This window comes from Microtus pennsylvanicus, chromosome X (genome assembly GCF_037038515.1).
Source record: "Microtus pennsylvanicus isolate mMicPen1 chromosome X, mMicPen1.hap1, whole genome shotgun sequence".
NCBI classification, from domain to species: Eukaryota; Metazoa; Chordata; class Mammalia; order Rodentia; family Cricetidae; genus Microtus; species Microtus pennsylvanicus.
In genome coordinates, this window is record NC_134601.1 from 55964167 (window position 1) to 55988081 (window position 23915).

Consider the following 23915-nt stretch of genomic DNA (forward strand, 5'->3'; position numbering starts at 1 on the left):
ATCTCAGTCAGTAGCCTTGAAGGTGGGTCACCTGGACTGTCTTTATTGGTATCTTGTCCCCTTGCTCTGAAAATACATAAATTTTTAAAGGTAACATACATATCTGTATCAATATAAATATTGAATGTGCAGAGTACACGAGTTAGCCAATGAATCTTTGTTTTATGTGTTTGAGCAGGCAAAATATGCATTACATGTCTTGTAGTTTCTTTAGGTTTATTTTCCTATGTCTGTAGTCAAGATTTTAGGGGGTCTTTCCTGATCAAACCTGATTTTCTTTACCCAAGAATGAATCCATCGCCTCTTATTTTATGTGGAAATAACAGCATAACCTTTCACCCAAAGTAACATATTTTTTAACTTAAATTTTAAAGTTATTTTTAAAATATATAGGTTGGTTCAGTCTATTGGCTTTTATCGTCCAGTGTCTCTTAGCAGCCAAAAAGTTCAAATATAACACAATAATATACAGTATTTAGACTCTCTGTGTATTTTACATTTTATGTGACTTATTTTTATTACTCTATTCTTTTTTTAAGGATTTTATTTTAAAACTATACTTTTTACATCGAAGACTGTATATATTCTTTTTTCTCTCTCCCAAGCCTACACACATTTTTTAATACATTGTGACCCATTTAGAGGCTTTTTTGGGGTCTGAATCTGTCCTTACTGTGCATCTTTAACCCTTCCTGTCTACATGAGCAAAACTCGTAAACCCATCATGTAGCGTGCTGGCAGAGCTCTCAAGCCTGCAGGCAGCAGCTAGAAGAAGCCTCTCTGTGCTGCTACCCATGGAAGAGATTGCAGGAACCCATTATGTCACTTAAGCTCAGGACCACATGCTGCAGCCAGGAGATGTGTCTCCATACCATGGCCTACATGAGAGACACAAATTAGGAAGCTGTTCTTGGTTATATTTCTTTTTTGAAAAAAAGATTTATTTTATTATGTATACAATATTCTGTCTGCATGTATGCCTGCAGGCCAGAAGAGGGCACCAGACCTCATTACAGATGGTTGTGAGCCACCATGTGGTTGCTGGGAATTGAACTCAGGACTTCGGTAGAGCAGGCAATGCTCTTAACCACTGAGCCATCTCCCCAGCCCCTGGTTATATTTCTGTGTGTCTAGAATTCCTCCCGTTTAAAAAGCCTTTTCAGGCTTTATGTGGACGTATGCCTGCCACAGAGTGTCACATGTAGGCAGAGTTTTCCTGTCCTGGGAGTAGCTTACAAATTACCACACAGAGTCTTATATTACTTATAAATGGTCAGCTGATGACTAGTGTTATTACTAACTAGATCTTACATTTGAATTAACTCATTTTTATTAATCTACATTTTGCCATGTGGCTCGTGGCTGGTTGCCTCATTTTCTACGTGTCTTGCTTGCTTGGCAGCTGGCTGGTGTCTGTTGTGTGATGCTTTACTCTTTTGGCTTTTTGAGGGGCTCACCACCCAGCTCTCACATAAATCATACACAAAGGCTTATTCTTATTTATAATTTCCCAGCCTTAACTTGACTTGTTTCTTGCCAGTTTTTCTTAAATTATCTTGATTACCTTTTGCCTCTGGGCCTTTATCTTTTTATATTTTTTTTTTTGGATTTTTTGAGACAGGGTTTCTCCATAGCTTTTGGTTCCTGTCCTGGAACTAGCTCTTGTAGACCAGGCTGGCCTCGAACTCACAGAGATCCGCCTGCCTCTGCCTCCTGAGTGCTGGGATTAAAGGCGTGCGCCACCACCGCCTGGCTTATCTTTTTCTATTTTCACATACCTTTCTTTACTTCTTTCTCTATCGTTTGCTGGCCCCCGATGTCCCCTTCTTCTTGTTCTCTTGCTCCTTTTCTTCATCATTTCTCCTTCTTTCTTCTATACTGTCTGCCTGCCAGCCCTGCCTGTTCTTTCTCCTGACTCACTATTGGCCATTCAGCTCTTTATTAGGCCATCAGGTGTTTTAGACAGTCAAAGAATCACAACTTCACAGAGTTAAACAAATGTACCATAAACAAAATTCATACACCTTAAAATAATATTCCCCAACACTACCCTAACTCCATCCCTTTCTCCCAGGATTCTCCCTTGTCTGGCTGTCTTGTCCAATCTCTTTCTTCCCTGCTATCAGTCAAACAGCTTTATTTTTAACAATAAGCATAATCTACAGCAGGGAAATGACGTATTTATATTTATGTGGCTTCACCCAGAAACAATTCAGAGACCCAAAACCAAACATTAGGCAGAACTTGGGGAATCCTGTAGAAGAGGGGTAGGAAAGATTGTAGTAGTCAGTGGGGGTCAAAGGAATCCCACAGAATCAACTAACTGGGCTCACAGGAACTCACAGAGACTGAATCGACAACCAGGAAGCCTGCATGGAATTAACCTAGGTCATCTGCACATATGTTACAGTTGTGTATCTTGGTCTTTGTGTTTTTGTATTCTCACTCCCCATCTCACAGACTGATTTATGGTTCAATATATATGCATCTCTGCATTCTTTCTGCGCTGTCTCTTGTATCTATATCATAAAAATATCTTGTACTTTGATTCTTAATCTTGGACTGCTTTTAAAATACTTTTTCTTTCCATGTAGGCCTAAGAGTAGCTTGGGAACCAAGTCCATATCCCATGACAGTGTCTTCTGTTTGGAATCTGAGCATGACAAACGGGCAAGCAAACTGCCCCTGACTCCAGAGTCCCAGAGAAGCAGATCACAGGAGGTAATGATAAACTTGACCTCAGTCTAATTCGACACTATTCCTCTATCATATCTTCCTCAAAGGAGGGAGAAATTTAATCCTGCTCAAAAGTTAATTTTACCTCACAGCAATATCTTAAACATCAAATAATCCATTATTTAAATAGGTGTGTACTCATGTAACATGGCCAACACAGAGTGTTGGCTGCTGTTAGTGTACTTAAGACACTACAAGGATACTACCATTATTTTGATAGTGGGGTGTTCACTATGTGCTAACATACCAAACTCAAGCTTTTCTCTCTCTCCCACAGAGATTTCTTATTCCCAGAACTCTGCCTAGAGTGACAGGAACTGATGTCCTTGAAGCTTTGAGTAGATCTGTGGGCCGCTGTGGTTCCAAAAGTGAACTCTGGGTCTCAGGCTCCCAGGTTGCTGAGGTAATACCATGGAAATGTATGGAGCATGGGCAGCTAAGTCAGATAGACAGATTGTCCTAGTCAGAATTTCTATTGTTGTGAAGAGATACTGTGACCATGAAAACTCTTTTAAAGGAAAACATTTAACTGGGGATGACTTATAATCTCAGAGGTTTAGTCCATTATTGGTCATGGCAACAAACATGGCAGCATGCAAGTAGACATGGTGTTGGAGAAAAAGATGAAAAAATTCTCTATCTTGACCCACAGGCAGCATCAGAAGAGACTGTGTGCCATACTGGGCATAGTTTGAACATATAAGACCTCAAAGCCTTCCCCCATAGTGACATACTTCCTCCAATAAGGCCATACCTACTCCAACAAGGCCACACCTCCTAACTTTGCCATTCCTTGTGTGCCTATGGGAGCCATTTTCATTCAAACCAGCACATTCCACTCCTTGGCCCCTATATACTCATAGCCATGTCATAGTCCAATTTCAAAAGTCCCCATTGTCTATAACAGTGCCGGCATTGTTTCGAAGTTTGAAGTTCAAAGTCTCTTCTGAGACTCATGCAATCTCTTACCTGTAATTCCTTGTAAAATCAAAATGAAAAAGCAGATCACATACTTCTAATGCATAATAGCACAGGGCATACATTACAGTTTTAAAATGTAGGAAAAGGAACATAAATGAGAAAATCCTGGACCAAAGCAAGACCAAAAACACGCTGGGCAAACTCCAAACTCTGCATCTCCATGTCTGGTGTCAAAGTGCTCCTCAGATCTTCAGCTCTTTTCAGCTTTGTTGACTGCAACACACTTTTCTCTCTTGGGCTGGTTCCACTTCCTGTTATCAGCTCTGTTTAGCAGGTATCCCATAGTTCCAGCATCTCCAAGATTTGGGGATCTCCAAGGCAATTCAGGCTTTACCTTCACAGCTTCACACAGTGGTGTCTCTGGGCCTCCATACAGGGACACCCTGCCACATACCTAGACTCAGAAGCTTTCTTTAGTTGTGTAGGGAGATTCCATAATTCATTTCTTCTATAAGAATAGACCCTAAAGCCAGAACAGTGTGGCCGAAGCTGCCAAGTTCTGCTCCTTGCTGGGGCTGAACAGGACCCCCTTGTTCAAATATATTTTCACCAGCTTTTGTTTTCAGTGGTTTCTTTCACAGCCTAATATTGACTTTCCTGGAACTAGTGCTGTAGACAGACCAGACTGACCTTGCACTCGGACATTTGCCCGCTTTTGCCTTTTGAGTGCTGGGATTAAAGGTGTGCACCACCACACCTGGCCCTAAACTTTTCTCTCACTCCCTTTCACAAATTGGAAGCTTAGCTGGGTGGGATCTTGCTCTGAGGTCACCACTCCCTTAATTCCACTTAGCATCAGGCTTTTCTTTAATCTGTTTACACTTCCTGGTGCCCCTTTTCTCTTGCAATTGTCCATTTTGTAATTTTCCTTGTTCAGCTTGCTCGTTTTCATTATAGATCTGCATATGACTTGCCACTAATAACCACACAAGACAGTTAATCCTAAATTGTTTGAAAATGTTCTCTGCCAAAGCTGTTAATCTATAATTCTTTAATTTAGCTATGGACAGATTTTTTTTAACAAGGGCAGAAAACAGCCTCATTCTTCATCAAAATATCATAATAATGATCTCTAGGCAACCTACTAATATTCTTCTCTGGAACCTCATGTGCCAGGCCCCCACAGTTCACAACAGCCTCAGCACCACTGTCTTTCATGCTCCTACTAGTTTGGCCCATTAAGGCCCACTTAAAGCATTCAGATGTTTCTTTTAATCCAAAGTCTCAAAGCCCACAGAAGTATGGTCAGGCCCATCACAGCAATACCCCAGTACCTGGTATCAACTTCTGTCTGAGGGTTTCTATTGCTGTGCAGAGACACCATGATCATGACAACTCTTATAAAGGAAAACATTTAACTGGGGCTGGCTTACAGCTCAGAAGTTTAGTCCATTCTTAGCATAGCAGCAGGCGGGCAGGCATGGTGCTAGAGAGGGAGTTGAGAGTTGGACATCTGGATTGGCAGGCAACAGGATGAGAGTGAAACTAGGTTTGGCTTGAGCATCTGAAACCTCAAAACCCACCCCAAATGTCATATTTCCTCTAACAAAGCCACACCTCCTCCAACAAGATTACACCTATTTCAACAAGGCCACACCTCCTAATAGTGCTACTCCCTATGAGCCTATGGGGGCCATTTCGATTAAATAACTACATAAATCTATGCTTGAATTCTCGCCCTACAACTTAGTGGCTGTGACCGTAAGACCTTAACTTCTCTGAGCCTTCATTTGCTCATCTGCAATGTACAGCATTGATAACTCCCTCAAAAATTTGCTTATGGGGATTAAGTGAAGAGTCTGAAAGTTTAAATAAGTTATTAAAGGGACTGGAGGTATGGTTCAGTGGTTAAAAGCATTCTTTCAGAGGACCTAGGTTTGATTCCCAGGATCCCACAATAGCTTATAACTGTCTGTAACTCCAGTTCCAAGGAATCCAATTCCTTCCTCTAGGCTCCATGGACACCAGGGACATGGTGCACAGACATACATACAGGCAAAATGCTCACACACATAAAAGGAATATAAATCCATCTAATAAATATTTTTAAAATAAATGATTCACCCAGCTAGTATATTGTTGACTTAGAAATGTATTTCAGGTGTATTAACCTCAAAATCCATGGGCTCCCTATACCTCACTTCCTAAGATTCTCTAATTCTTCATATCTGCCCAGATATGGTAGCACTCTTAACAGTCCCAGAAAAAAATTATCATTTACCTTAAGACAGCCCCTTACCTCCAACTAATCCTAAACTTATAAGATGCAACCATTCCTCGGCCAGATACTTCTAGAACTCTGATCCAGGAGTGCTCTTCATGGAGTTGGATTGAATGCCAGGGCATCAATTTTTAGCAGCTTGTTTCTTGTTTATGGGTGGGTTTTTGCCTGAGCATCCCTGTGAAACTGGGAAGCTGCACAAGGAGACCATGCCCCACTGGAAAGCTGTTTTGATATGATTTTTGTATTTGGCAAAAAAGAAGTTGAGTTTATTTTTGTCACATCTGTTTGAGGCTTCAGGTGACTGGCTCTGGCTTATGCAGAGTGTGTGCAAATTGTGCTGGGTGCTTTAATCTTGAAGGGTGGGGAAGACGGCACTGAGGAGATCAGCAGAGGGCATGGCTCTGGGGTGGGGGTCCCTAGTGTCACTGGAGTGTTGCCTTCTTGCAGCACATTAGGGAAAGCCTCTTCTCCTGTACTTTCTAATATCCAGTCTGAAATAGCAACACCAGCTTTTGCATGCCCGCAGTTACATTCTCTACCCCTTCTTGGCCATGGCAAGTGTTACGGGTTGTTTCTTATATTTGGAACCAAACAGTTCTGTACTCTTTCCCTCCTGTAGTAGTAGAGTTTCAGACATTAACAGTACAGACATTCAGTTAAAAGCCAAGATTATTTTTTGAGAAGAATGCAAGGAAATATTATAGGAGCTTTATTTGTCATGATGAAGGGATGGGAAAAACCACAATAGTTCAAAGGCAAGTTTTCTTTTTTTTCTCCAACTCAAATCAACTTAAATGGGTTTTACTTGCTTCCCACTAACAAATCTTTATTTCCATTCATGAAAGCAGTAAGTTGGCCATATTCAGCTTGCTTGGCCAGTAATTCAAAGGAAAACCCCCAAAAGACTAGTAAAGAAAAATGGAGGAATTAATACCCCCTAAATTTTTAAAAAATATGATTAAGGTTGAAAAGTGTTTATAATTCCTAGTAGGAAAACATTATCTAAATGAAGACCCTAATGGCAAACCACTGTAAAATGCTTCAGCCACATTTGATGCAGAAGGGTAGGGATAGTCTTCGAAGCACCCCAGCTCTCCTGATGAGGTCAGAGGTACACTGGTCTGTTTGCATTATTGCAACATCCAGTGAGCGAGCTAAGCTGCTCTTCATTCAGCAAGGGCTCTGTTTGACATTATGCTTGACCTCCCAACTTGGCTGACAATTTACTGATGAGATTCATAACCTTTGGGTTGTTCTGATATTTTGACATATTTGCTGGGTTCTGGGCCACAAATGACCAGTGTGGGCCTACATCTCATGCGTTGATTGGGCCTGCCTGATCCTTCAGGCCTCTTCCTGTCAAACATGTCCAGGGACAGCAGAGGGCGCTGCATTAGTGATTTTTTTCCCTATTACTGTGATAAAGACCATGACCAAAAACAACTTGGGGGGAGGAAATGGTTTATTTCATTTTCTACATCCAGGTAAATAATCCATCACTGAGGGAAGCTAGGGCAGGAAGTCAAGGCAGGAGCAAGGGGGCAGGAACTGAAGCAGAGGACACGGAGGAACATAGGTTACTGGCTTGCTCTGCGTGGCTTTCTCAGCCTGCTTTCTTACCCCACCCAGGATCACCTGCCCAGAGGTGGCACTGCCCACAATGGGCTGGGCCCTCCTCTATCAAGAAGTGATCAATTCCCCATAGACTTGTCTACAGGCAATCTAATAAAGCATTTTCTCATTTGAGGTTTCTCTTTCCAGATAACTGTGGCTTGTGTCAAGGTGTGTGTGTGTGTGTGTGTGTGTGTGTGTGTGTGTGTGTGTGTGTGTGTGATGCCAACTAGGTTAGGTGACAATAGCTCCTCAATGACCATTTTAACCTCTGGGTAGAAAACTCCCTTCAAGTGCCAAGATGGCTGTACTTCATGAAGGTTAATTGGTGGCAAGGGTCTCAGATGCTCGGCAAGGTGGCTGTCACGTTTCTATATTATAAGCATTTATGATGCTGAGGCCAGAGGATCATAAGTTCAAGACTTGTTTCTCCTACACAGTGAATTTCAGATTGCCCCGGAGTATGTTCTGAGGCCTTGTCTCAAAACACCGAACACACATACATACACAAAACTAAAATAATCAAGGCTCCTGACATGCAGTGCTCCAGAGATCCCGGTAGAACTATAGAATTGTCCAGTGTCTGGGTCCCTTGAAGAGTTTGTGTTAGTTTTTAAATTAAAAAAAAAAGTCTATCTATATGTGTGTGAGGGTATGTACACATAAGTACAATTGCCCACAGAGGTCAGAGGGGTTGTATTCCTCTGGAACTGGAGTTGCAGACTGTTGTGAGCTGCCTGATGTGGATCCTGATGGCCGAGCAATCCCTCCAGCCCCAGAGCAGGGTTCTTAGTGGGTCATAAATGACCTTCACAGCATCTAAAGAGTGTGAGAGGGAAATCCAGGTATCCACTTTTGTCCCAAATACTAAAATGAAGCCAATTTTCTTCCTTTCCAGACATTCACCCGATGCCCTCTCTGATGTGCTGGGAATGTGTGTGCTTAGATGAGGCTTTCCTTATTTGATTACAAACAGTTAAGATGTGATACTGTGTTAATAGCATCTTCATGCCGTTGAGTTTATCATTTAAAAAACCCTGTAAGAAACACCTTTCTTACTGCTCTCAGGCCCCAACCCTCTTTCTGCAGTTCTTCTTTCTTTTTTTAATATTTATTTTACATGTATTTGTATTTTGCCATGGGTGTCGGGTACCCTGGAACTGGAATTATAGACAGTTGTGAGCTTCCATGTGGGTGCTGGGAATTGAACCCAGGTCCTCTGGAGGAACAATCAGTGCTCTTAACCACTGAGCCACCTCTGCAGCCTTCTGCAGTCCTTCTAAATGGAGCAAATAGACCATTGGCTCTGCCTGTTGCCTTTCAGCTTCCTAAACATGGTCTTCAGTATGGGACCTCCCATCCCTGGCACTTATTGCTGGTGGGGAAACAAGAGTGCATAGTGGGTAAGAACACAAGCTATCAATTTAGCAAGAGATTTCAAATACTTGCCTTGTAAGTGGTAGAACTATGATCAGTTACATCTATTCTCAAATCTCATTTCCCCCCACCTAGATAATGGAGCTCATACTAGCAAACACTTCTAAGAACTGTGATTTTTAAATGAGATACGCCCGCGGAGATTTCTCACTGCCTGGCATTTTATCATCCATTAGTGAAAGTTATTTGTCGTCATTTGTAACTATTTTCATTAGACCTGGGCTTAGGGATAGTTTATTGAAGCAATAGTTGATTTAGGCTTAGTTCCTAAGTTCCCAGTAAAGACTGGTAGCAATAAAGGAGCACCAGAAACCCTAGCCAGGAGTTATCCAGGAGCAAAATCTTGGCAAACCTCTGCTGTGTCCATTTTTCTTTGGCTAATGTCTGGAGGCTCTATGTCCTGAGCTATGTAGACCCTTAGACAGAAGCAAGAAATGTTGACTCTGAAGAATAAAGAACCGTGAGTTATTGTAGCCCAGTTCATAGGATCAGGTGAGGCAAACTGCAGATGGTACAATCTTGCTAAGCACCAGTGAGAGGCTCTCACTTTGATTTCCCACAACAGATGAACAAATAGATAAATAAAATTTAAAATCTATAGTCTAATGACCATGATGCACTTGCCTGGCCATGGTCCTCTTGTATCATGGTCCTTAGTCTGAAATTAGTCTACCCCGCAAAGAGACCATTTTTATCTTTTTTATAAAATTAAAGATTGAACTATACATTTTATTTTTTAAAGATTTATTTGTTTATTTTTAAAATTCATTTTACATACTAACCACAGTTTCCCCCTCTGTTTTCTTCCTCCCCAACTTTCTCCCATCTCCCCAACACCTCACACTCACTCCTCAGCGAGGATAAGGCTTCCCATGGGAAGTCAACAAAGCCTGGCAGATCAAGTTGAGGCAGGACCAAGGCCCTCCTTCCTGTATCTAGGCTGAGCATGGTATCTCACCATAGGGAAAGGTCTCCAAAAAGCCAAGAACTAAAGGTTTTAGATTTTATTTATTTATATCTAGTCTCAATGGTACAGGCTTGCTGAGCATGAATCTCTAGATTTTTCTTTAGCATTCCCAGAAAGATCGACCTTAATTATATGAAGACAAGAAGTGAATATTGTTAAGATCCAGGCCAGAAGATTCTTGGAGTAAAAGGACTGAGAGATTATATATAGTGTGGAAGTCAATCTCAGATCATAAAGATTTGCTTCTGTAAGCACTAGGCTCCAAAGACACGGCCAAGATTCAAAGAAAGATCAGAATGAAGCAAGATTTCTAGACAGAATACAGAAGGGCCTAAAACCAAAACTCTGGCTTTAATTAAACATACTTCTAACTTTGTTTGGGGATTGGCAAACATGTGTAGAAACCCAGAGGCAAACCCAAGACTGCTGGTCGTTGATTTCAGTGGGTATTAGACGTGAAGGCAAGGAGGCAGGAGATTCCTTCTTGAACCTATTTCTCAGTTGTTATTTTATACACACACACATACATATTTATATATACATACATAAATAAAGGTATACATACACATAGACAATTCATGTCTACACACATACACACATATATGTATACACACACACATCCCGATGACTAAGCATCCCAAATTTGAGCCTGTGGCGGCCATTCTTATTCAAACTACCACACAGCACTTTCAGCTTAGACACTGATCTACAGAGACTCCAAGGGCATTGCTCACATTCAAACACATGTATATATATATATATATATATATATATATATATATATACACATACACACACACACACTCAACGTCTGTGGGTGTGCATGCATTCAAGGCACATTTGTAGTAGTTAGAGGACAAATCCACAACCTCAGGTGTCTATTCTTGCCTTTCAACCCCCTTGGTTTCAGCCAGGGGTTCTTTGCTGTTTTCTATTGTATACATCAGGCCACCTTGCCTGCAACTTTCCAGAGATTCTCCTATCTCTGGCTCCCATCTTGCCATCGAGGCAGTGGCATTACAGATGCTTCTGCTACCCATTTTAATTTTTACATGAGTTCTAGAGATTTAAACTCAGATCCTCGTCTTTGCTACTGAGTCATCTCCCAGCCTGTATTAGAATTTATTAATTTTACATAATGCTAGGTTTTATTATGACATTTTTTATATGTGTCATTTTTTGTTTCTTTTTGGCCTGTCAGTCTTTCACCTGGTTAAGGAACAAAGGACACCAGTAGCCTGGGTAGGGGTGGGGGAGAAAAGCCTAAGCTTGAACCTCTTCTGTTCTCCTTTTAACAGATCCCACCACTGCACTCACGGAGACTCAGTGTCTCTTCCAGTGTTACCCAAGCTAAGAAAGACTCGAAGGACTTGGAAAGACACTTTGCCAGAGACGAGAAATCCAAGATCTCCCCAAAGAAGTTTCCAGCAGACCGTTCAGCAACATGGAGCAAGGTGAATTTTAGTTCTGCTCCCAGGGATAAGTTTGGGGGTGGCCACCCATCAGAGGCATCGTTTCTTGTTCTAGTTTCTCTCGCCATGCCTCAACTCCAGGGGCAAACCAGAATGGTACTTTGGGAAAGAAACTGCCACTCTTGGTTTTTGATTTGCATCAACAATGGTTTACCTTTTCCATTCAGTTTTACAAATCAAATAATCACCAGTTTAACTCATAAACAATGGAAGATACTGTTTCTGAAATACACAATAGTTTGTGGATATGTTCAGTTGTTTTATGAAAACTAAAATAGAGATTTTTAATGAATACCACTATACACTTTTTCAATATAAAGTCAGAGGTTAAGTAATACACTATTATTTCCTAACTGTCTACCATAATAAAAGGGAGTTGGCACACTAGTGGGCATACATACATAAGTGTTTTGTATGTTTAGATCTGCCAACCAAATAGTATTTATTAACAATTGGCAAATTAGTAGATTGTAATCATATTAACAGCTCCATTCTCAAATTAATTTGTGTTTATCTTAATTCACTGTTGTGAACTTAAATTGATTTAAAATTTGGAGCCATTAATACTGGGAACTAAAAGTGAACAGAAACATAATTTATACCAAAACCAACTAGCCTGCTGGAACAACGCTATTTTGTTGCTAAAAGATCCCGTAAAAGCATCTGGGCGTGTAGCCCAGTGATATTATACCTGCTTAGCATTTGTAAGGCTCTGACTTAAAAAAAAAAAGTTGCATAAAGAAAAGCAGCCTTTGGCTACCGATGTCAAAAATTAAGTTAGACCAAAATTAGGTTTGACTAAAGTTAAAACACAGACTGATAGTAAGTGAATGGGACATCATTAATTTATGAAATTAGGTTATGACTGTTTTCTGGAGAGCACCACTAAATCAAATAGGTTGGAATGGGCAGTCTGAGTTGGTGGAAGGATTAGCTTGGAAACTATTTTTTATTGTGGGAAAATGTGGTTTGCATAAAATGAATCATGCAAACTATTTTAGAGTATGATTTGGTGGGGTCATGAAGCCCACCATCGCTATCTAGGTCCAGAGTTTGTTTGACTCTCCCAAATGGAAGGCTGTGAAGCAGTGGCCCCTCTTTCCTCTCTTCTATCAACTCCTGACAGCACCAATTCAATTTCTCTGTCTTTAGTTTTCTATCTGATAGGCGTGGAATGAATACTATGAGGTCTTCGTAGATAGCTTCTTTGTTTAAGCGTATTGGCTTTGAAGTTCATCCATGTTGTGTAGCATGTATCGGAGCTTCATTCCTGTTCAAGGCTGAGACGTTGTCCTTTGCTTGTAGGCGTCATCAATCCTTTTGTGGATGTTTGTGTCTCAAAAACAAAACCCAGACCCTCAAATCGAACTGTGTCGAGGCAGGTTGCTATAAGGTAGTTATTGGGCCGTCAGATAGAAGTGAAGTCTTTGGTATTACAGTGTATTTCCTAATTATCCCCAGACATGAGTGGCTCTGCCCTGTCATGACACCACACTTGTTACTTTACTATGGTAAACCCAAGGGGCGTGCAGTTGGCAGCAAGCGGTTTCTAAAGAAGCGACTCTCATAGGTATTGGGAAATAAACCAGCCTGGGTAGAAGATTCTTTAAGCAGATAGGTTGCTTACCCATTCTGGCCCCTAACTCCTATCCTCAAATGTTTCCCCATCTCCTTCTCACCAAACAACAAGCAGAAAACTAGACAGAGTAGAAAACACCTAGATAAGTCAGAGTAAACAGTGACTAAATCTCTGCTTTTTGGAACGATTTGCAGGCTTTTTCTTCTCTCAGCTGCTTCCCTCTGCTGGCGGAATGGGGAAATGCATGCCATCAATTACTGCCCTAGGTGCTCAGGCTTGCTTTCCCTGTGTGCCCTGGGTTGGAAATGGGAGGCTTGCTTAAGCAGTTGCCTCTGCAGTTTCTTCCTCCCACAAGTCCTTCATTGGAGAGTGGGGTCCCTGGTATGTTTCAGCTCCAGTCTGCAAAACACGTAGTTTCCTCCCGGATTACCGCTCACCCCCCTTGCCCACTCGGTGCTCCCCCGACTTAGGCCTCTACTCTAGTACGGGGCCTCCAGGTCTTTACATTAAGCAAGAAAGGCAGTGAGTACCAACAGGTATCTCAGGATGTCACATATGACATGTGACTGGGTCTGATTGCATTGTTTGTCATGCAGAGGAATCTAAACATCCCTAGTAGATATTACTACTGAGCAGGGCATAATTCACCTTACACTTTAACCAGAGGATCTCCTTGCCTAATGCTTCCCAGCACCCCATCATCCCTAGAACTTTGGCCATCTCCAGCCATAATGCAGTGATGGAACTCTTTTTTTTCCGTTTATTTATTTATTAAAGATTTCTGTCTCTTCCCCGCCACCTCCTCCCATTTCCCTCCCCCTCCCCCAATCAAGTTCCCCTCCCTTGTCAGCCCATAGAGCTATCAGGGTTCCCTGCCCAATGGGAAGTCCAAGGACCACCCACCTCCATCCAGGTCTAGTAAGGTGAGCATCCAAACTGCCTAGGCTCCCACAAAGCCAGTATGTGCAGTAGGATCAAAAACCCATTGCCATTGTTCTTGAGTTCTCAGCAGTCCTCATTGTCTGCTATGTTCAGCGAGTCCGGTTTTATCCCAGGTTTTTTCAGACCCAGGCCAGCTTCTTTTTCAGTATTGCTTTTAAGAGGAAAAAGAATAGTATGATAAAGAAATCACGCACACAGGACCAATACATTTTCTCACTTGTGAACAGGGTGGAATGGGTTAAAGGAACAGAAAATTAAATAGCCCAGCCTCAGTCCCACTGAAGGGTAAATGTTTCTGTGGTCACATGTTGTAGGTTAGGTTGTTTTCAGTTCTTCCATTATTTCAACTACTGGAGTTCATTTAGATTGCCGCCCAGCTGCTTCCTTCAATAGCGATTCTTGTGGGTTTTTTTTTGGCAGTTTTCTTCATAATTAATTCACTCTTAATGTTGATCAGTAAGCCTCTGAAACTTAGAGCATTCCTTGTTAAGTTCATGTGATAAACCAGAGGAGAGTGGAACAACACCTTCCAATTATCACATGGAAATTGGCGGTTTACAGAGCACTTGGTTTTCTCTATAAGACTTTAAGATATAAAAGGAAAGATGCTATCTGCCCATTTCAGATGAAACAAGGGAGGTTCAGAGAGGTAAGATGACTTGGACAAGGCCACAGAGCTGATCGGTGATAAGCTGAGATGTGAGCCTGGGATCCCTACTCATATTCCATAGCATTTTCCATTGAGCCATGTGACAGTAGCAATGACATTGTTTATTAGCTAATACAATGGGGAAGCTGACAATTATCTCACCTCCAACATGAATATGGAGTAACACGGGGGGGGGGTTCTTGTGTGAAAGGCACTGTGCCAAGCACTTCTCATGGATCATCTTATTTATTCTTTGCAACACCACATCAACATCTCTATTATTGCTTGCGACTTAAAGAGGTTAGGGAACTTGAGTCAGGAGATGATACAGCCAGAACCTCAAATTAAGAGCTATTTAATTTCAAATAACCTGCGTATGTGCATGTAAACACACACACACACACACACACACACACACACACACGAAACCCAGGGCTTTAGGTGGAGACTGCTTGTTCGTTTCCCGGCCACTCAGACTTAAATAATCACACAGAAACTATATTAATTATAACACTGCTTGGCCAATGACTCAAGCATATTTTCAGCTAGCTCTTACATCTTGAATTAACCCATTTTTATTAATCTGTGCATCACCATGAGGTTGTGGCTGACCGGATAAGGTTCTGGCTGGTGTCTTTCTCCTTCAGCAACTACATGGCATCTCCCTGACTCAGCCTACTTTCTACGTATATCTCTGTTTGGATTTCCTGCCTGCCTGCATTCTGCCGTGCCATAGACTGAAGTAGCATTATTCATCAACCAATAAATCAACACATATACAGAAGGACATCCCACATCATTTGCTCTCTTCTGTCTAATTAAAAAGGAAGGGTTTAACTTTAACATAGTAAAATTACATATACAAAATAGCTATAAAGCAAGAATTATAGTTACAATATTTAGTTCATTTACATGTGGAAAATACTCTATCATCTATCCTATCTTTGTGTGTCTAAAGCTTTATATCTAATTTAACCTTTATCATAACTAAGGAAAACTCTTTAAAGACCCCAGAAGGATATAATATTACCTAAGTAATCAGGAAATACATTGTAAACAACTTCCAAAACTCTAGAATTAACAGAGACATCTTGCTGCCTGGACAGCCACGCAAAGTTCCTCTGCAATGTTGGGGCATGCATCTTCAGCCTACAGGCCCATAGTATCTGCCAGACTTTTTCGTGAAGCAGGAAATTTGAAAGACTGTTTTGCCTATCTTGGCAGTTTGTCAGTCACTTTCTTCTGTATCCTGCAGAATGTCTGGCAGTTTTTCTGTGAAACAGGAACCCTCAAGGACAATCCCTTCTTTTCGAAAGTTTAGCAGTCACTTTTCTGTGGGTCCTGCATGTCCAGTTCATACAGCATACCATCAAGCAGTCCAGGCAAGAGTAGTTTCTTGCCCAGATGGCTAACCTTGCCACATTGAAGACAAATTACATAACGAATTTCCTTAATGTCCATCAGTCTCTCTGAAGTAATCAGTGCTTCCAGAAGCAGACATGTCTCACTGTTGAGAAAAGTTTAAGTTTTTAAAACCTTTTAAATGCTGTGTTTTGTAGGTCTTTGAAAGATCTGAAGAATACCTATCTATCTGAAATATATCTCTGTATATCTAGAAAACCTAACACGACTATATTCTAGATGACTATTGATTAGTCTGTAATTCTAATCATACATTACATTTCTAAATGAGTTGCACAAACATTACTTTTACTGTCTCTTTAAAGACATTGTTTTATTGTAGTAGGAGTGGCGGGCTGTGTCCCGCCACCTGGCTAGCTTTACACCTGAAATAATTACACAGAAACTGTATTCTTTTAAACACTGCCTGGCCCATGAGTTCTAGTCTCTTATTGGCTAACTTTCACATCTCAATTAACCCATTTCTATTAATGTGTGTAGCACCACGAAGTGGTGGCTTACCAGGAAGGATCTTAACCTGCATCCATCTTAGAGAGGAGAGCTATAGCATCTGCTTCCCTTCCCTTCCCAGCATTCTGTTCTGTCTACTCTGCCTATCTAATTTCTGCCCTATCAGGCCAAGCAGTTTTCTTTATTAATTAACCAATGAAAGCAACAGATAGATAGAAGGCCCGCCTACATCATTCCCCCTTTTTCTGTTTAAACAAAAAAGAAAGGTTTTCACTTTCACATAGTAAAATTACATACAGCAAAACAGTTATAAAGCAAGAATTACAGTTACAGTACTTATATCTATTTTATCTTTGATCATAACTAAGGAAAACTATAACTATAGCGAACCATTCTTCAACTCCATCAAAGACTCCAGAAGAATATAATATTACCTAAGCAAACAAGAAATAAGCAACTTCCAAACTCTAGAAATGACAGAGACATCTCGCTGCCTGTACAATCACCCAAAGTTCTTTTGTATCATTGGGGCATCCATCTTCAGCCTTCAGGCCCATAGTATCCAGCAGACATTTCCATAAAGCAGGAAAATTCAAAGACAGTTCAGTCACTTTCTGCTATGTCCTGCAGAATGTCTCACAGACTCTTTAATGAATCAGGAACCCCAAAAGACCATCTCACTTTTAGGCAAGTTCAGCAGTTCTCTCTCTGCGGGTTCTCTGTGTCCAGTTTTTGCAATAGTTCAGGCAAGAGCAGTTTCTTGCCCAAATGGCTAACCAATTCCTTAAGGAGCCTCTCCAATGCCCATCTTCTTCTTGAAGTAGATTGGTGCTGCCAGGAGCAGAGTGTCTCATTGTCATGAACAGCCCTAAGTTATTAAAACATTAAATGCCATATTCTGCAGTCTATGAAAGATATGAAGAATGCCTATCTAACTGAAATATATCTATGCACATCTAGAAAATCTAACTAACACGACTATAAGCTTGACTATTATAGATGATTATCCATTAATAACCTATATTTCCTAATTATACATTACATTTTTTAAATAAACTACACAATCACAATACCTTAATAAAGATCAGAAATAAATATACATATAACAAAATTGACCTTAACTTAATACCAATAAAGCAAAATTTATACCAATGTAAATTATTCATATCTATATCATATCCCCCTTTAAATGTAAAAGAACATTTATAAACAATATTTGGGAACATGGATGCAGTTTTTTTCTCTCTAAACTGCTTCCTGCTGTATGGGGGCGCTGTTAATCAGATCTTTTATGGTGTAACTTGTGTGCCAGGTTCATCTCAGTCGGCAGTTGAGTGAAGTAATTTTTTGAACGTGTTCACAGCAACCTTTCAGGAGGGTGTGGTCTATCATAACAAATTTGGATAGAAGCAATCCACAGGGTCTCATCCTCTGTGAAAACAAAGAAGACCCTCTCCAAAGCATCATATCCTTAGATCCAAATTCTGAAGTCATACCCTTATGATATCCATTCTGGTCTAGCTTGGTAGCCCATATAATGAAATGTCTCTCTGTACTTAGCTACTTTACAGTCATAAATTTTAAAGAAAACACAATGTACATAATCCAGACTCTCTGTGAATTTTCAATTTTTATGTGGCTTATTTTTCTTTGTTTCTTTTAATCTATAACTATCTTTACTCTGTCCCTTTAAAGACTTTACCCCCCCCTTTTTAAATCTCTATATATTTTTTCTCTCTCTCTCAAGCCTACATACATTCATCCAACATTGTGACACATTTAGTGGTCTTTTATGTCTGAATCTGTCCTATTATGAATCTGTAATTTTTTACTATCCAGGAGCACTTCTTAAAATGTTAAGCACTTCTTAAAAACTTAAGTTGCGCCATGTAGAGGTAATACGGTACCTCCTGTTTACTGCCATTCTAAACCTTAATTGTGCTGTTATTAGAATAATTACGATAGTTCCTGCTTGAGACCAGCACAGTTCAGCATGGCGGAGCTGCTTGTGCCTCTGAGTCACTTGTGCCTCTGAGCTGCAGAGCGGAGGGCTGCTCTAGATGTTGGCTCCACCTCTCTCCAATTTCAAAATGGAAGATGTACCATTTTGTACTAGCTCTGGGGCCGCCAGGTAGGAGCCGCACTCAATACTTTAATTCTGATACTGAGCGTTTGGCACAGAAACTCTTTTCATCCAAGTTACAGCCAAATCTGACACGCAGAGCACTGTGTAGCCTGAAAACATCTCTCTGTATGGCGGCAGGAATACGCCATGCTCTCCAGCCTGCCTAAGTCTGATTCTGTCGTCTGCCCAGGCAGGAAGAGCTGAGCCAAGGGCATGGTCTCAGTTACTTTCTTCCAGATCCCGAGCAGGAACACAAACATCCAGTCCCATAAAAGCCATTGAAATGCTTTATAGCCAGAGTTTGTGTTGGCCGCATAGCCCAGGAAGCTGCGTTTTAAACCTGGGCAGCTTTTTTCTTGCTATGGCTGCTGAGTCAGGGAAATTTCTTTGTAGCATGCCATCCACAAACAGCAAAAAGCTGTGTTAAACTCTGTGTTTTCTATGTTCAAAATTAAGCTCTCTCAGGTTTTATGTGGAGTTCGTTACCACCTTGGAGCACCACTCTGTAGTAAGGAACTACTGTAGCGGCGGGCTGCGTCCCTCCACCCGGCTAGGTTTACACCCCAAATAATTACACGGAAACTGTATTCTTTTAAACACTGCCTGGCCCATTAGTTCTGGTCTCTTATTGGCTAACTCTCACATCTTGATTAACCCATTTCTAATAATGTGTGTAGCACCATGAGGTGGTGGCTTACCAGGAAGGATCTTAACCTGCGTCCATCTTGGAGAGGAGAGCTATAGCGTCTGCCTCACTTCCCTTCTTCCCAGCATTCTGTTTTGTCTACTCTGCCTATCTAATTTCTGCCCTATCAGGCCAAGCAGTTTTCTTTATTAATTAACCAATGAAAGCAACAGATAGATAGAAGACCCACCTACATCATTTTATCTACACTTTTTCTCTCTCTCCTAAGCCTATGTACATTTTTAAGCACACTGTGTCTCATTTGGACGTCTTTTATGTCTGAATGTGTCCTATTGTGTATCTGAAATCCTTTTCTGACAAGCAGCATTTTAAAATGGTAAGCAGTGTGGTCATGGTAGCCCTGGATCCTGGCTCCACCTCTCTCGGCCTTTAACATGGTGGTGGTACTTCACTACCAGCTATGGGGACCACTGGGTGGGAGCCATGCTCATCACCTCAACTCTGGGAAGCAGTTGGCCCATGCCACCATCAAGCAACTTGTAGCATGCTGCCCACAAAACCAATTTAAGTGCAGGACTTCTCAAAAGAACCAGAGTTTATGCTGCCAGCACGAACCAGGAAGCCTTCCCTTAAAGAAGCTGAGCAGTTTTTTTTTGCCTCTAATACTGAGTCAGGAAGAATTCTCTTAAAGGAGTTGTGCCTCTGATTGCTGCCAGCAAACAGAGTCTATCTGAAAAAAAAAATACATACCAAGAAGTTGTATTTAACTTTTCTAGAATCCTTTTCCAAGCTCTCTCAGATTTTATGTGGATGTAGTCATCCCACGTTGGGTGCCATTTTTGTAGGCAGAGACTGCTCATTCATTTCCCTGCCACTCAGACCCAAATAATCACACAGAAACTATATTAATTACAATCCCTATATCTCTGTTAATATTTCCTGCCTGCTTTTATTTTTCCCTGGCATAGGCTAAAGCAATTTTATTCATCAACCAACGAAGCAACACATATACAGAAGGACATTCCACATCACAGGGCCTTGTTTGATGAAACCTCAGGCTAACAGTTCCCAGATTTTCCAATTTTTAAAGGCTGACTCTCATCACATAGCCTAGGTTGGTTATGCACTACAAATTCTCCTACTGCAGCCTCTCAATTGCTTATAGACAGTGCCACAACACATGACTGTTATTCTTATTTAACACAAGACACGACCTTTCTCCATCCTGAGAAACAGACCCAATTGCTCTCTCTCTCTGTTAATCCCAAAGATACAAAGAGAAGATACAACTCAAATCACCATGGCCAAATAAAATAAAGGATGTTTTTGTTTTCATGTACATGGGCTGTCTTCCCCTAAAGTGGGGTTCAAGAGGTCAGCATTGGATGTGAGGAAGACAAGGATTGTTTACAGCTCAAGGGTAGGGGGTATAGGAGCAGAATATAAGCATAACAAGTTAGTCATAACAAACACCTGAAACAAAGACATGATTGCAAGATGGTCATATCATGATAGTCATCGTAGTCATAGGTGGTCATATAACCTTTTAAAACAAAGATAGGGTTGTAAGATGGTTATAAACATTTTTTGAAATGAGGACATAATTACCATTATTGGAACAGGCAGTACAGAATCATTTGTCATTAGGGTCACAGGTGTGGCATAATCCAACACTTGAGAAACATAATAAATCATAAGCAGGAATGAACCTAGTTTGTCTTTACTATAAGATGGCTTTTAAACCTATGATGGAGGCAGGCTGGTTGTTCATATCCCTTCACCAGTATCTTATTAACTACAAAGAAAGACATGGAAGTCTAATAACACACAGAGAAAATGATGTAGTTGTTGAACGGATGACCTAAGGATTCATTATTGAACGAGCTGCTTCCTCCTGTGTCTAGATACTTGACAGGAGGGGAAATGGGACTGAAATGTGTTTTATTTTTTCAAAGCGCCCCCATTAACCTAGCTAATAGCAAGAGTGTTCAGTCCAGTCACAACAAACCAGTACTGAGGGATCCCTTTGCTTTTCCCAAAGCCCTAACTAGCTTTCTTCCCCAGGAAGGATGTCCATGTTCAATCTCCTTACCCACAGATGCGAGGAAAACACCTCCATCTACCTCAACACTGTGCACATGGGTACAGTTAGTGTGAGCTGGTCTGAGTTCAGATGGAGGAGCTGGGGAAAGAGAACTAGAAAAAGGAGTCCCATCCCCTTTCCTCCCCTTTCCTTCCAGAACTCTACCAGAAGGGGATATGATTTGCTCTTCCTGGGTAACTCACACTCTCTTATGGTAACTATTTTAGGGAGACACTAAACAATATGGCTAAAGGTAGAGATGAGGCATAAGAAGGAACCAGAAGAAATCTGTAGATTCCTCCAAGACAATTAATGGGATTATTTAAGAGCTCCATGTGTTTTCATTTGAAGATGTGCTAGATCAGTTGTCAGGTTTTATTCTCCACTCTGGCCCTAAATTATCTATCATAAAAATCATAGAGTCTGTCAAACCTTTTGGAGGCCCTTCATCTGATATTCTTAGCCTCCAGATCTGTTTTATTTTGTTCTGATACTGGGTATTGAACTCAGGGCTTTTCACATTCTAAACCTACGCTCTACCCCGGAGTTACACCCCCAGCTACTGTCAAGTCTTGATATGTCCCCCAAATGTACATTTCAACACTCACTTCTAGATGATTTTAATATGGGGGAGTCCCTGAATCCTATGCTAAGAAATACAGTCCAGAACTCCAGAGAATATACGGTTTGTTTACCTCACTGATGGGGTAAAGGAACTATGTAAATATAAAGATATGCCACTTCTACACAACATAGTGTGAGCCTACGAAAGAGGCTTTGGAGGCTAGTTTGAATCGTATGTCTGAGTACAAGGCCCCATAATAAGGGGATTTTTCTTTGTAGTTTTTAGTTCGGGTTGGAAGATATATGTAGGTCAGGGCTTAGATCAATGAGAGTTCTGGTTGGGGTTAAGTTTGATAGCTTCTTGGCTTTGACTGTGATTGGGAATAAATGAACTCCCTCTTCTATACACCCAGTTTGGAAAATTACAGGTTTTTCCCTGGCCTGATCATTCTGTTGTACTATAGAATGTCACTGGAGCAAAGAATGCTATTATGTAGTTGTTCATACTGCAAGGTTTGAGAGATCAGTCAAATGAAAAGTGGTCTATATTGTTTACTATTTTCACATCCTACGTTCACTTTCATACAAAGCAAGTTGAAAGTTGTGTGGTATGGTATCCTTTTAGTGTTCCACATCTAGATCTTTTGGTTTTTCTTTTTTTCTTGTTTTTTCTTTCTTTTCTTTCTTTTTTTTGGGGGGGGGGACAGGATTTCTCTGTGTAACAGTCCTGGCTGTCTTGGAACTCACTAAGTAGACCTGGCTGGCCTTGAACTCACAGAGATCTGCCTATCTCTGTCTCCCGAGTGCTGGGATTAAAGGCTTGTAGACCTTCTTCTTTTAATTGGAAACAGTGAGGTCTTGGCATGACTAAAATGACCCAGGAAACAGAGGCGCTTGCTCGACAAATCTGGTGGAAGCTTTTAACACAATTAATTCACCAGTTAAAATCATTGCTTAACAACAGCTATGCACTCACACACAGAGAAAGTGTGTATAAAGAGTATATATTATAAGGAGTATACTCAGTATAAAGAGGCAAAACATGGGGTGGGCAGTTAGCACATTTCTGAACATGTCATCACAAGGAATTGAGTTTGACCCTCAAATTCATTTCCAAAAAAGAAAAAAGAGATGCACAGAATAAATAAATAGATAGATAAAGATAAAAACTCTTCTTTATGAAGTTCAAACTGTAATGGGGGAATACGGGCAATGAAAGAGATTAGGAAGGAAACACATAAGACAGTGATGAAAGTGTCAGGGGAAAGACAATGCAAGAAAGAGGATCCTAAAATGTCAGAGCTGGAGCTGGGGAGATGGCTAAATGGGTAACATTTCTTTCTGTACAAGCAGGAGGACCCGGATTCAGAACTTATGGAAAAACCAGGCGTGGCAGCACCTGCATCTGTAACCTCAGTGCCAGCAGGAAAGGAGCAAAGATGGATGGCTCCCAGGGGCTCACCAGCCATTCTAGACAAAATGGCAAGTTCTAAATTCATTGAAAGACCTTTTCTCAAGAAATGAGATGGATTGTAGTTTGTTTGTTTGTTTGCTTGTTTTTACACTCTGGGGGCCCATCACCCAGCTCCCAAATAAATACATGGAGACTTATCTTTACTTATGAATGCCTGGCCTTAGCTTGGCTTGTTTCAAGTCAGCTTTTCTAATTTAAACTAACCCATTTCTCTTCTTCTGCATTTTGCCTCTGAAATTTTTACCTTTCTTTATTTGATATGCCTTTATTCTCTTCTTAATCCGTGGCTGGTTGTGCGACTGGGGGATTGGCCCCTTGCATGCTCCTCTCCTTCTCCTTTTCTCGCTCCTTGCTCTCTCTTGAGCCTAGATTTCTCCTCCTATTTATTCTCTCTGCCTGGCAGGCCTGCCTTGCTATTGGCTGCATGGCTCTTTATTAGACCAATCAGATGTTTTAGACAGGCACAGTAACATAGTTTTAAAGAGTTAAACAAATGCAACAGCAAAGCAATTCGCCATATCTTTGCATCGCTAAACCAATGCTCCACCACATA

General features: G+C 41.0%; 1 protein-coding gene across 1 annotated transcript in view; it reads left to right on the plus strand.

Moving 5' to 3' along the window:
• Kiaa1210 (KIAA1210 ortholog) overlaps positions 1 to 23915 on the plus strand; it is a 57802-nt gene that overhangs the window by 16343 nt on the left and 17544 nt on the right. Inside the window, exons 3-6 of the mRNA XM_075956913.1 lie at positions 2595 to 2721; positions 3014 to 3139; positions 11255 to 11410; positions 23242 to 23370. Coding sequence (XP_075813028.1) covers positions 2595 to 2721; positions 3014 to 3139; positions 11255 to 11410; positions 23242 to 23370 — 538 coding nt within the window. The remainder of the gene's footprint in view (positions 1 to 2594; positions 2722 to 3013; positions 3140 to 11254; positions 11411 to 23241; positions 23371 to 23915) is intronic.